At 36.8% G+C, this 12,553-nt stretch overlaps 2 protein-coding genes across 4 annotated transcripts; both read left to right on the top strand.

Annotated features, from left to right (window-relative positions):
• The first annotated feature begins 1,972 nt into the window (after positions 1–1,972).
• LOC115955580 (putative 4-hydroxy-4-methyl-2-oxoglutarate aldolase 3) lies at positions 1,973–4,276 on the top strand. 2 transcript variants are annotated; one of them, XM_031073756.1, is made up of 2 exons: positions 1,973–2,095; positions 3,561–4,276. In XM_031073756.1, exon 2 carries the CDS (start codon positions 3,580–3,582, stop codon positions 4,078–4,080), a length of 501 nt encoding a protein of 166 aa, XP_030929616.1. In that variant the 5' UTR covers positions 1,973–2,095; positions 3,561–3,579; the 3' UTR covers positions 4,081–4,276. The 2 variants fall into 2 exon arrangements, with proteins under 2 accessions (XP_030929616.1, XP_030929615.1); XM_031073755.1 differs by having other exon boundaries at positions 1,974–2,095; positions 3,573–4,276.
• Positions 4,277–6,907: 2,631 nt separating this feature from the next.
• Positions 6,908–12,553, top strand: LOC115955579 (F-box protein At-B). Of its 2 annotated transcripts, XM_031073753.1 has the most exons (4): positions 6,908–7,189; positions 7,291–7,517; positions 10,703–10,793; positions 10,953–12,553. In XM_031073753.1, the coding sequence occupies exons 1-4, from the start codon at positions 7,037–7,039 to the stop codon at positions 12,321–12,323; spliced, it is 1,842 nt and encodes a 613-aa protein (XP_030929613.1). In that variant the 5' UTR covers positions 6,908–7,036; the 3' UTR covers positions 12,324–12,553. The 2 variants fall into 2 exon arrangements, with proteins under 2 accessions (XP_030929613.1, XP_030929614.1); XM_031073754.1 differs by lacking the exons at positions 6,908–7,189; positions 7,291–7,517 and adding an exon at positions 10,041–10,127.

The following is a 12,553-nucleotide window of genomic DNA, read 5'->3' as shown; positions in this document are numbered from 1 at the left end:
TGGTCATTTCCTTCAAATCTATTAACAAACAAGGTTGTTAATAGATTTGGACAAAATATCAAATTAACACATTTTAACAAAAAAAATAATATTAAAAATGGACAAAAATTAAAATTTAAGGATTAATTTAACAATTGAAGGAAAAGTCCAGCTGAATAAATTGATGATTTAAAAAAAAAACAACATATGATAACAGGTTAATAAATCATTCATCTCATGGAAGGATGGCTTAAGGAATTCACTTTCATGTGAAAGCCTATTACACAAGATAATAAATGGACATGTTTGGAGTTTACCTATATATATATATATATATATATATATATATAAAAGAACATGATTGCGTTTGGAAGTAACTTATTTCTATAGTATTTATAAATATAAAAAGTTTTTGGTAACTTTTATATTAAATATGTGATAAAAAGCTAAATATTAAATTATTTGTAAAAAAAGTAAAAACCAAAAAAAAAAGATTTTTCCAAACATATTTTTTTGGAGAAGGATGAAAAAGGAGAGGAGAAAATAGGGGAGGATATTTTTTTTGGATTGGTTGAGAGGAGAAAAATGGGGAGGCCTATGTTTTCTCTCCCATTCCACCAAAAATTAATTCCCCAATTCGGGGGATATGGAGAGAAAATAAGAGAAGGATTGAAGGGAAGGAGGTAGAAGAAATGACTCATCTACCCCTTTACACACCATCGTACACATTGGTTTTGTTTGTTTGTCATTTTTTTTTAATATCAAACGTGCAGGTTTTTTGTTTTTGTTCTTATTTTTTTTTTCCCTATAGGTACTGTGTATGTTGACGTTATTTTTTTGTTTTGTTAGCTTTTCTTTTGCTATATGTTTTATTAGTTGTGTTAGTTTAGAATAATTTAAAAATTTTATTTTCTATGTAATATGGCTATAAAATTAAATTTATACAAACTACCCTTCTTATTTTCTTATTTTTATTCTCAACTAAATAAAGAATTTTAAATTCTTCTACTTTTCTATCTCCAATCAAACACATAAAAGAAAAACTAAAATCTTTTTTTATCCCTAACCATTTTCTACCTTCCAACTTATTCATCCGCTATCTAAACTCCTAAATCTAAGGATAAGATTTGAGTGATTGTCCAACCCTTTCATCCCCTCTTGTCTATGTCTAGGCGTTCCCTTGATCTTTAGCCAAAAGGCCGAGAAAGGTATGTCTAGGCGTTCCCAATATCAACATCCACCTAAAAAAAAAAAAAAAACACAAAATTGTTTATAGCTAAAATTTATCCGAAAATAAAATAAATTCTGGGGACATGAAAGTGAAGATGAGAAAATAAATAAAAGAAGCCATGGAAGGGGACGTGATGAGTCATGACCACTCAAACATTAATCGGGGGAAAGGATTGAGGATAGGAAGAAGCCTGGAACTGGAATCTCAGACACTGCAAATTTCATGCCACTTTTTTGCAACCGAATTTACGAGGATGGATATTCCGCAAGTAAATGACATTGACACCGACCTTAGCTAGCAGCTAGCTCTATATATATGATTATGAATTGAGTTTTTGATGAAGGGTTGTGCTAACGGGTTAACAGCAACTTTTTTACTTTCTTTTTTCAGTTTTTTGTTTTTTTTTTTTTTTCAGCCTTATGTTTTGTTTATGTCACATATAGAAAAAAAAAAAAAAAAAAAAAAAACAACAGGTGTGGGTCCTGTGGGACTGATTTTTTTTTTTTTATCTCATTTTTTTAATAAATCGGGCCAACCGCCGGTGTGGTGCTTGTCAACATGGAAAAGTTTAGTATCACAATTATTTTTACAACCTTTTTATAACTTTGTTACGTGGCCATTGATGATTATGTAACGACAAAAATAGTAAAAATTGTTGTGACAATGAGATTTTTTTTGAGAAATGGTTTTAACCATATGTCAGACTCGGTCAGAGGTCACAGATATCAATAAGATAGTGTTATATTTTGATATATATATATTCCAATACATATCATCTTTTTCCTCTTTCTACATTCTGCAAACCTACCTGCAGACCCTTCAATTTCCACATTAACCTAAGCCTCTCCATCCAAATAACAAGCTTTGTTTCTCCTTCTCATCTGGGTAAGCTTCATTATTTTTCTTTCTTGTGTGTTTTTGTATAATATACGTTCTTTTTTACATATCTATTTGCATTCTCGTCAGTTAGTCTTTTTTCGTGGGTCCTCTTAATTAAACATAAACATACACCAATATCATACTGAGGAGTAGTGTGGTGTGTGGGGGTTACAATCTTGTCCGCTCTTATTAAATTATCTGTTATCTCTAATGGATTAGAGATGTTAGTAGTTGGCTTTTTTCTTAATTTTCCCCCTCATTACTTTAAAGTTAAACGTCCTTCTAAACAATACATATTTGTTTTTACCAACTCCTCTAATTTTATATGCAATAATAACTTATATCTCCAACTATTTCAATGTCATATATGCTGTATTTGTCCATGTTTTAGCCCCGACCAGTCATCCGGGGTTCAAAGAAGTTATTTTTAATGTTCTGCTGTTCCTCTCATTTTAGGAAGATATGGTTTGGCTTAACTAAGATAGCACTTTGACTTAGAATTGAATGAAGTACCCACTTAGAACTCTAGCTAGAGCATACTAATGGGTGTGGCGTATGCTTCTCACACACTCTCTCTGTTCAATGCATTTTCCTAATATAATTTATGAGTCCATATTTATTACTATTACTATTTTTAAGAGAATGATTCTAACATCTATATGCATGAATTTAAATTCCATCTGAAAAGCTAACCAATTGTTAGTTAACTGCCAATGGTCTGAGCAAATGTAGATGGTGCTAGCAAAAAAGAAGATTTTAAAAATAGCAAATTTTGTAATATTTGGGGCAATGTCTTCTTGTAATTGAAGTTTGGAAATTCTGGCGTAACTCTTGATTCATATTTTAATGAAGTTTGGAAATTCTTATGTCAGGTCAATCTTTATGAAAACTTTATTATGTCCACAGATTTCAGTGGCAAATTTAACCTCTAGTTAGGTACAATATTGATCTAAAGAGCTACTTAGTTTATTGCAACTCCTATGTAAGTTAGTTGAGTCCCCTAGATAAGGCTTGATTATGTTCTCATGTACTTGAGTACTGGGATTTTATGTCCTTTCTGATAGTACTCATAAAAATTTGGGCATAGTTGACTCCCTTTCCTACAAAATTATGGGAGCAATCACGTTATTTATTTGTTTATTTTTTGGGTGCTTTAATGACGTCCAGCATAATGATTGCAATTGTTTTAATTTTGATAAATTCAAAAATTGGACTAAGCCATCCATTTTTGTTTATTTTCCTGGAGTTTTTAAGCTAGTTTACGGTCTTGCTTATGAATATTATACATTTACATCTTCAATAAAGCCATTCATATGCGCTATATGTTGCTGTTTAGGCACATATGTTGATGCATAAGGGATCAGCATCCACATATTTGCATTTCTTTATTGTTTCTTTTTACTGAATACATGCTTTGGTAGCCAGAGGCATGGAGTATACATGCTGTTGCATTTTAGTGATATTTAGACAGCTGTGAATGCAGAAAAAATATGGCTGCCTTAGCAACTGCAGAAGCTTGTGATACAAATGCAGCGCTACTGGCAAGTGGTGATTTGCGTGTTCTTCAACCTACTTTCCAGATATATGGCCAGTGTCGTGCATTCTCAGGCTCAATTGTCACTCTTAAGGTTTTTGAGGACAATGTATTGGTTAGGGAGCTTCTCGAAATCAGAGGTGAAGGTAGAGTTTTGGTTATAGATGGCGGAGGGAGCATGAGATGTGCTTTGGTTGGAGGGAATTTGGGACAATTGGCTCAAAATATGGGGTGGGCTGGTATTGTACTAAATGGCTGCATTAGAGATGTTGATGAAATCAATGCATGTGATATTGGGGTGAGAGCTTTGGCATCTAATCCCTTGAAATCGAACAAAAAAGGCATTGGTGAAAAGCATGTCCCCGTATACATTGCAGGAACCTGGATTCGTGATGGGGAATGGTTGTATGCAGATAGTGATGGAATCCTTGTCTCAAAATCTGAGCTGTCCATCTGAACCATCATTCAAGGAGTTGCATGTCAAATTACGACATGAATAAGAGGACTGAGTCATGAAGTCAGTTGTGATTTTCTAAATTTATTGGTTGTCTCTGGGACTGAGTTCTTAAGTGTATTTATTTTTGGATGAATAAACATTTCTTCAAAAGTTCTGAAGTGTATTAGACTTAAAAATTTACAACAGATATTTTCTTGTTCCATATATAAATAAATATTGAAATTTTGCTCTCTCAATCATATTTAAAACAAACTGTTTACCCTGTTATGATACTAGTTGTGCAGAAGCAAGGCCCAAGAGTTTAATACTAATACAACAACAACTACTAATTTGGGGTCAGCTATGGACCCTCGACAAATTAGATTGGGTTGGCTACATGAATTCTTTTTATCTAGTCTATTTCATTTGAGTTATGCTCTCTGTTGCTTCTGTAATTGACATGTCTTTATTTATTTATTTATTTTTGTTAATTACTTCTACTAATGTTATTTTTGGCCTTCCTTCACATTTTTTCATTCCCTCAACTTGGATTAATTCACTTGGTTCATTGCTCGCTCTCCTTTGAACATGACTAAATCATCTCAAGCAATTCACTCTCATCTTTTCATCAATAGGGGCTATCCCTATTCCCTACCTTTGAAATGATTTCCTTATTTCGAATCTTATCTTTCTGTTTGTTCTCATTTATTCATCTTAACATTTTTCATTTTCACTATACTCATTTTATGGATAAATTGCTTCTTAACTACCCAACATTCGGTTTTATAGAGCATAACTAGTGATATAGTCATCTTATCAAATCTTACTGCCCTTTCGTCTCTATTTTTATTTTTGCTAAACTTACATTTCATGCGCTTTGTTTTAGTCCTACTTAAATGAAAGGTTTTAGATTCTAGAGCGTCTCACATAGGGGTGTTTGCGATGCAGTTCAGTGAGGTTTTGGACTATTTTAGCACTGCACTTTATGGTGTAGTTTGGCCAAAACCATAACCGCAGCACACCTCAGTTTGTGGTCATAGGTGCGGTTTGAACGGTTTTGGACTATTATATTTTTCAAAATTTTGGACTTTTCTTGCCCAGCCAAAAACTGATTTTTCCCTTGTTTTAAGCCAAGTTTTAAACTGTTGAGTTAATTTTTCTTTATTTTGAGCTGACTTTTCTAATCAACACCTGTAAACATTGATAATTATTCATTTACACCAATAGACATTTGATAAAACCCATATACAAGGCTCATTTATCTTCTTTTCTGTCCGATCCTCTTCTATTTGTGGTGTAGTTTTAATATTGTGGTTAATTCTGGTTGAATAGAATGCATTTGATTGCGTTTTATTGATTTTTGCTGGTAGGCTTTGTCTTTGAGAAAATTTTTTCCTATTATTAAAACAGAAACATACTCAGAAGTGGTTGGTTGGTAAGTAGTAATATATATATATATATATATATATATATATATATATTTTTATTTCTGCTCATTACTTTTCTGTAAATTTTGTTGATTGAATTGTAGAACCTGGTAGTACTAAGATCATCCTCCTAATTAAGATAAGATGCATTTGAAATAGATTGTAAGTGTCAACGCATTACAATAGTGTGTGTCTGTGCACATCAACTTACTCATACACGGATAGTTTGATACAGTGAATCAGTGATACTTGAGAGGCGGCTTAGCTAGGCTATTTGACTATTTGACTATTTGATATTATAAATTTATAATATATATTTAATATAAAATAAATAAATAATAGATATTAATATATATATATATATATATATATATAGGGCGCGGTTTGTTTGGTTTTCTAATTATAAAACCACACGCCACATTGTAACATGTAGTGTAGTTCACTACTACTTGCTGTGCGGTATGGTCACGCCATTTTACAAGCGGTGCGATTTGTGTGGTTTGGTGAACATTCTACCCTACTCTCGCCAAATTTCTAATTTGGCATTAACTCCACTTATAGTTTCATTCACTAAAACTTTATCATCTGCAAAATGCATATACTGGGATACTTCTTGAATCGATCTAGTGACCTCATCCATCACTTGTACAAAGAGATATGGGCTTAATAGTTTAATGATTTCATTTTTATTTTATTTTATATATTTACCTTTTGTAATCGTACTTATTTGTTGTTGAGGATCAATAGCCGAACCTAAAAATTTGGGACTAATGGTTTGTAGATGTTGTTGTAATTATTCCTATCTGCTTTTGAACATCATGTCTCAGTTTCAAATAGGGGTGGATGCAGTGTGTTAAAGTTTTAAGCTAACCAAATGCTTGTCTCTTTGTAACGACTAGCCAGGCTAATGAATTGTAGACCTTGTGGCATTGGAGGTCGTATAGCTGGATGTTAGTGTTGAACCCTCAAGTCGAATGATGAGCAATGACAACGTAATTTTTAACTGTTTCTATAATATCAAAGATAAGAATATATATATATAAAGGCAGCCAGAAAATGATGCACAATAAAAGTGATTTTATGGTTGTCAAGAAAAAAAGATGTTGCATTAATTAGAATGTGTTACTTTAATATGTTATGCAAAAAAGGTTGTGAAATTTGTTGTATCTATGGTATTCTTGGCTTAAGAAAACAAAATTGAGATGCAGTGCAATTGGTTTTAAGCGTTTGAAATTAGAAGTTAAACCTGTTTCTTCAGCCTTTAAAAATTAGAAAAGTGAAAAAATTGAAAGTTTAATAAGGTATTTATTAATCTGAGTTGTAAAAATCAAAGTGCAGATGGTAGGCCACTGATGAAGTCCATGGCAGTGAAACTGAAGACAGCTTGTAATGTAGTAATTGAAAAGTTGGGAGAAGTCATACATATAGTCCATAGCTGAAGAATGAATAAAATGGGGCCTCAGAGTCACAGTGGAAAAAAAAGGGGCCTAAAGTATAATATTAAGAGCCATAAGCTAAAATAAGCAGGAGAGGAAGAGGGAAGATTTTAGATGGGGTTGGAGGGAGTAGCAAGCGGTGTGATGATAAAGGAGGTTCTCCTGAAGTTAGATGTGGAGACGCTTTGCTCTCTTGCATGTGTCAGCAGATCTCTCCGCTTCTCCGTCTCTCAAGCCCTTTCATTATTCTCTGCTCTCAATCTCTCAGTATGTCTTTCTCGCTCGCTCGCTCGCTCTCTTTTCCCAAATTTCTAATGACGGAAGGCATTCATTGTTTGTTTGTTTGTTTGTTTGTCTGGCTCTGGCAGACGTTTTCTCCGGATGCCCAGACTGTTGCTCACATTCTGGGTAGGACCAGGACCAGGACCAACGGCGGCAGCCTTCTTAAGAGCCTGACCATAAATTGCCTCCGCCTTGATGATTCCTGTGTGCCCTTATTTCTCAGCCCACATCTCCATGACCTCAATTTGCTCTCCTGCTCTCTGCTTTCATATCATCTTCTTCCTTCCATTGGGGAAACCTGCCCCAATCTAAGGTAACTCCATTCCAACTTCACCTTTTCCTTTTCAATTCATTTCATAAATGCCACCCCCCCCCCCCCCCCCCCAATTTTCAATCACTTTTATCCATGCCATGGCCCCCTTTTTTTTTAATCCATAAACCCTTTTTTGATTACCAAATTTAAAAGAGATAAGATCACACTCCCCATCACCAATTATGTTAGAGATTGATTGTGCCTTATATTCTTAACACTTGCTTTTTTTATCTACTGAATTCTCCGCTGCTTGCTCCAACCACGCTGTAGTAGAAGAAGTAGAACTCTCTTTGTATTTTTCACTAACATTGCTCATATATGAAATCTTCAACACTTAAAAATAAGTACACAAAGATTATTCATGTTCATAATTTGAAGCTGAGATGAAATTTTTGCCAAACTTCATTCCCCACAAACCCTTGTCCTGGTGAGCAAGAGAATGCTCCCCAATGGTTGCATTGGAAAGACGAAGTGCAACATGGTAGGCGGATTTGACCAAGAATGTTCGACTCTTTGTCTCAATCCAGTGAAGCTTATCTCGTGTCCATGCATCCCCAAGCTTAATCCGCAGGATATCATCCCTTGTGGAAGCATGGAACAGTGACTGAATCAAAGGTCTATTCCACTGTCTGGTATCAGCATCAAACAGATGACTCACCTTTAGTGATCTGTCAGCTCCAGGCTTGAAACTAGGAGGCCGTGGGAGCCATTTATGACTTTCTATACCAACAGTTTCGCCATCGCCAATCTTCCAGGCAGAGCCCGCAATGATGAGTGATGAGCTCTCTTGCTTGAAGGAGGCTGCGCCAGACAAAGGAGGGGTTGCTACCCAATTCAGCATCCATAAATGAGCAGGAAGGAAAGTATCGAGCTTTATACACCCTATAAAACAGAGAGTGGGACCCCTGGATAAGGCTCCAAGCTTGTTTGGCAAGCATGGCCAGGTTGAAAACATGAATATCCCGGAATCCAATACCACCTTTATTCTTGGGGGAACAAAGCTTGTTCCAATTAATCCAATGAATTTTCCTCTCATTTCGAGATTGACCCCACCAAGATTTAGCCAAGACAGAATTTATACCATCACAAATGGCCTTGGGAATTTTGAAAAGACTCATAGAATAAGTCGGAATAGCTTGTGCCACGGTCTTTATCAATACCTCTCTTCCAGCTTTTGAAATATGTTTCTCCTTCCACCCCATCACCTCATTCGTTATACGTTCCAGCAACCCCTTGAAAGTAGACACCTTGGATTGTCCCCCTACCATTGGTAGCCCCAAATATTTCTCGCAGTCATTCATCACTTGTGCACCAAGTAAGGCTTGAATCTCTTGCTTAACCTCAGGTGCAGTGTTCTGGCTGAAGAAGAGAGTTGTTTTTCGCCTATTGATAGCTTGGCTAGAAGCAGCTTCATATTGTGCCAATATGGCTAAAAGGTTTTGGCACTCCCTAGTGCGAGCCTCACAGAAAAGCAAAGTATTATCAGCAAAGAGAAGATGAGATATCCTTACACCCCCACGACATGACAATAATCCATGAACTTGATTGCTTTATGTGGCTTTCCTAAGCATAGATGAGAGACCCTCAGCACATAATAGGAATAAATAGGGAGATAGGGGGTCCCCTTGCCTTATCCCTCGGGTTGGGGTGATGAAACCTTTTGGCTCTCCATTTATAAGAATGGAGTAGGAGGTTGTGCAAACAGTTTTCATGGCCAAATCTACCCACTGCACGGATAACCCCAACTTGAGCATTATCCTTCTGAGGAAAGCCCATTCCACTCGATCATATGCTTTACTGATACCCAGCTTGACAGCCATGTGCCTAGTACGGCCTCGCCTCCTATTTCGCATTCGATGCAACATCTCAAATGCCACTGTTGTATTATCAGTAATAAGTCTACCTGGTACAAAAGCACTCTGTGAATCCGAGATGACATTAGGGAGGATAGTTTTCAACCTGTTTGCTAACACCTTGGATACAATTCTAGAGACCACATTACTCAAGCTGATCGGACGGAATTCAGTAATATGCTGGGGGTCATTTACTTTTGGGACAAGCACAATGTGAGTAAAGTTCATTTTACGGAGGCATCTCCCTGAATGTAAAGACGAGAGCACGGCAGAGGTAACATCCCGCCCTACAATATGCCAATACTTTTGAAAGAAAAAAGGAGACATACCATCCGGTCTCGGGGATTTTGAGGGGTGCATCTGGAACAATGCTGTACGAACCTCTTCCTCAATGTACGGCTGCGCTAAAGTTTCATTCATGCCTTCTGTGACAACCCAGTCTATAGAGTCCAACACCTCATCCATGTGCATCGGTTTATTGGAGGTAAACAATTCTTTGTAATACTCTTCAGCTATAGAGGCCACTCTACCCTCATCCATTTGCCAAACTCCCTGCCTATCATGCAGACCTTTGATATGATTTTGGCGTCGTCTATGGCTTGCTCGCTGGTGAAAGAACTTTGTGTTCTTATCCCCAGCAGGAAGCCATACAGCTCTAGACCGCTGTTTCCAGAAGACCTCCTCATGATGTAGAAGCTCGGTGATGGATTTTTTGACCTCCGTAATCCTGCCCAAATTTGATGAGAAGTCCCCATGTGTAAGTTCATCTAACTCCCTCTGCTTTTGATTCAACCTGGTTCTTGTATCCCTGAAAGTGACCCGGCTCCAGCTAAGAAGGTCCAGGCAGCATCTCTTTATTTTTTCGAATAAGCGAAACATCGGACTTCCTGACAGTACCTCCTGAGCCCAAGAAGTTCTAATTCTGTCTTCGCATTCCGTATGAGCCACCCATTTCTCCTCAAATCGTTGTAAACGTTTCCGACGAACAATTTGTGGGCTTGAGTTGTCAACATTTAGTTGGATGGGGTCATGGTCTGAGTATGCAACATTAAGATGTTCCACGCTTGCTCTAGGGAAGAGTTCCGACCACGCATTATTCACAGAAGCTCTGTCCAACCGCTCCTCCACAAACTCCATCTCCTGTTTTAGGACACTTATTAGTTGAGGTTAAGGAGAATAGGCTTACCTGGCAGATATTTAAAAAGAAAAAGAAAAAAAAAGGCTATTTTCCATGTGCACATATCATTCTGGACCTTTTCTAACTGCAAAGTGCAAACCATTCAGAATATACTAAAATCTGAACCATTTTCCGTTTCCCCTTTTTCATATCAGGGTGCTTACGCTTGAATTGGTAGAGCAGGACTCACCTGAAATTTTCAAATGTAACCTTGTCCGTATGCTCAAAGGATGCTTGTACCTGGAGGTAAGATAAAGGGATCAAACTCTTTTCTTTAAATTGATTATTTACTTCTCCGTAGATGCTCTTTCAATATATTTTGACTTATGTCGGACAAAGTATGTTTTTCAACTCAAGCATGTTTTACCAAAATAATTGAAGCCTGTTTCTTTTATAATACTTCAGTCATTTTGCCTAAAGATTCGAGGAACAGGTGATGCAATCGCTTTGCAATCCATTGAATTCTTCCTGCCCAAAACTCTTAAAATCCTGAAATTGCAGCCACTGCTTGAGCAAGACGGGATCCACCTCATAAACCAACTTCAAGTTGATAGGACTTTTTCTGAGACAGCTGATTTTGGCATCATCTCTCCATTGGGAACCTGTATTCCATTGCAGTGCTTGTCACTGGTCCTAGATATTATATCCGATGATCTGATTATTTTGATCACCAACTCTCTTCCTCTTTTGATAGAGCTGGATCTTGAAGACAGACCACATCAGGAACCACTATTGCACAATGACTTGAGCAACAACGGGCTCCAGTCCTTGGGCTCTTGTCATCATTTAACAAGTCTCTCACTTATTCGGAGTAAACGGAACCAGCAAGTGTCATTCAAAAGAATAAATGATATGGGCATGTTTCTGCTTTCTGAGGGCTGCAAGGGCCTAGAGTCGGTGAGACTTTGTGGGTTTTCTAAAGTTAGTGATGCAGGCTTTGCATCAATTCTACACTCCTGCCAAAGGTTAAAAAAATTTGAAGTTCGTAGTGCCCTATTATTGTCAGACTTGGCCTTTCATGATCTCACCGGGGTGCCTTGTTCCCTTGTTGAGGTGAGATTATTTTCATGCAGTCTTCTAACCTGTGAAACTGTGAAAAAATTGGCTTGTTCTAGCAGCCTGGAGGTCCTTGATCTATATGGTTGCAGGAGCATAGCAGATTCCTGCCTGAGGTCCATTTCGTGTCTTCATAGATTGACTTCTCTGAATCTCTCAGGAGCTGATGTTACAGACCATGGAATATCTATTCTTGGTCAGGGGAGTCCACCCATCACACATTTGTGTCTACGAGGCTGTAAGAGGGTAACTGATGAAGGTTTATCTATTTTGCTCCATAGTGGGACAATTGGCAAATCATTGTCAGCCTTGGATTTAGGATACATGCCTCGAATATCAGATAAAGCAATACTTACAATTGCTAAGGTTGGTATAGGCATTACTGAGTTGAGTATTAGGTGTTGCTTCTATGTGACCGATTCATCCATGGAAGTATTGGCTATGAAGAGAAGGTTCCAAGATGAAAGTAAACCACTTCGAAGGCTTGATATTTATAAATGCAGTGGCTTGTCTGTTAATTCAATTAAATCACTTAAGAGGCCTTTGTTCCCTGGGTTACACTGGCTTGGTATTGGGCACACACGTTTGACCGGGAAAGGAAATGCTATTCTAACTGAAATTTTTGAGGAACGACCATGGCTGACTCTTTGTTTGGATGGCTGTGAAATGGGATGTCATGATGGATGGCAATTTCATATACCAGAATATCGCTGGTCTTGATTTTAGTGGATGGGTTGGTTTTTGTTTTCGTGGATGTGTTTGGTTTTTACGCTCCATTTATTTCGATGTAAAATATTTACAAAGGTAAAATATTTTACATCTAAATTATTTGCAGGAAAATATTTTTATTTTACAGTGTTTAAAAGTGTATATGAAAATGTTGTGTAAAATATTTTCCCGTGTTTGGTATAACATAAAATGAAAATAAAAAAAGCGGTAAAAATTTAAAA

Source organism: Quercus lobata, chromosome 8, assembly GCF_001633185.2.
Source record: "Quercus lobata isolate SW786 chromosome 8, ValleyOak3.0 Primary Assembly, whole genome shotgun sequence".
Classification (NCBI taxonomy): Eukaryota; Viridiplantae; Streptophyta; class Magnoliopsida; order Fagales; family Fagaceae; genus Quercus; species Quercus lobata.
This window is presented reverse-complemented; position numbering and strand designations above follow the sequence as displayed.

Bases quoted from the DNA above. Each gene is read 5' to 3' on its own strand.
- LOC115955580 (XM_031073756.1), top strand. From the start codon at position 3,580: ATGGCTGCCTTAGCAACTGCAGAAGCTTGTGATACAAATGCAGCGCTA.
- LOC115955579 (XM_031073753.1), top strand. From the start codon at position 7,037: ATGGGGTTGGAGGGAGTAGCAAGCGGTGTGATGATAAAGGAGGTTCTC. The intron at 7,190-7,290 runs GTATGTCTTTCT...TGGCTCTGGCAG, and splicing joins TCTCTGCTCTCAATCTCTCA to ACGTTTTCTCCGGATGCCCA. The intron at 10,794-10,952 runs GTAAGATAAAGG...ATAATACTTCAG, and splicing joins AAGGATGCTTGTACCTGGAG to TCATTTTGCCTAAAGATTCG.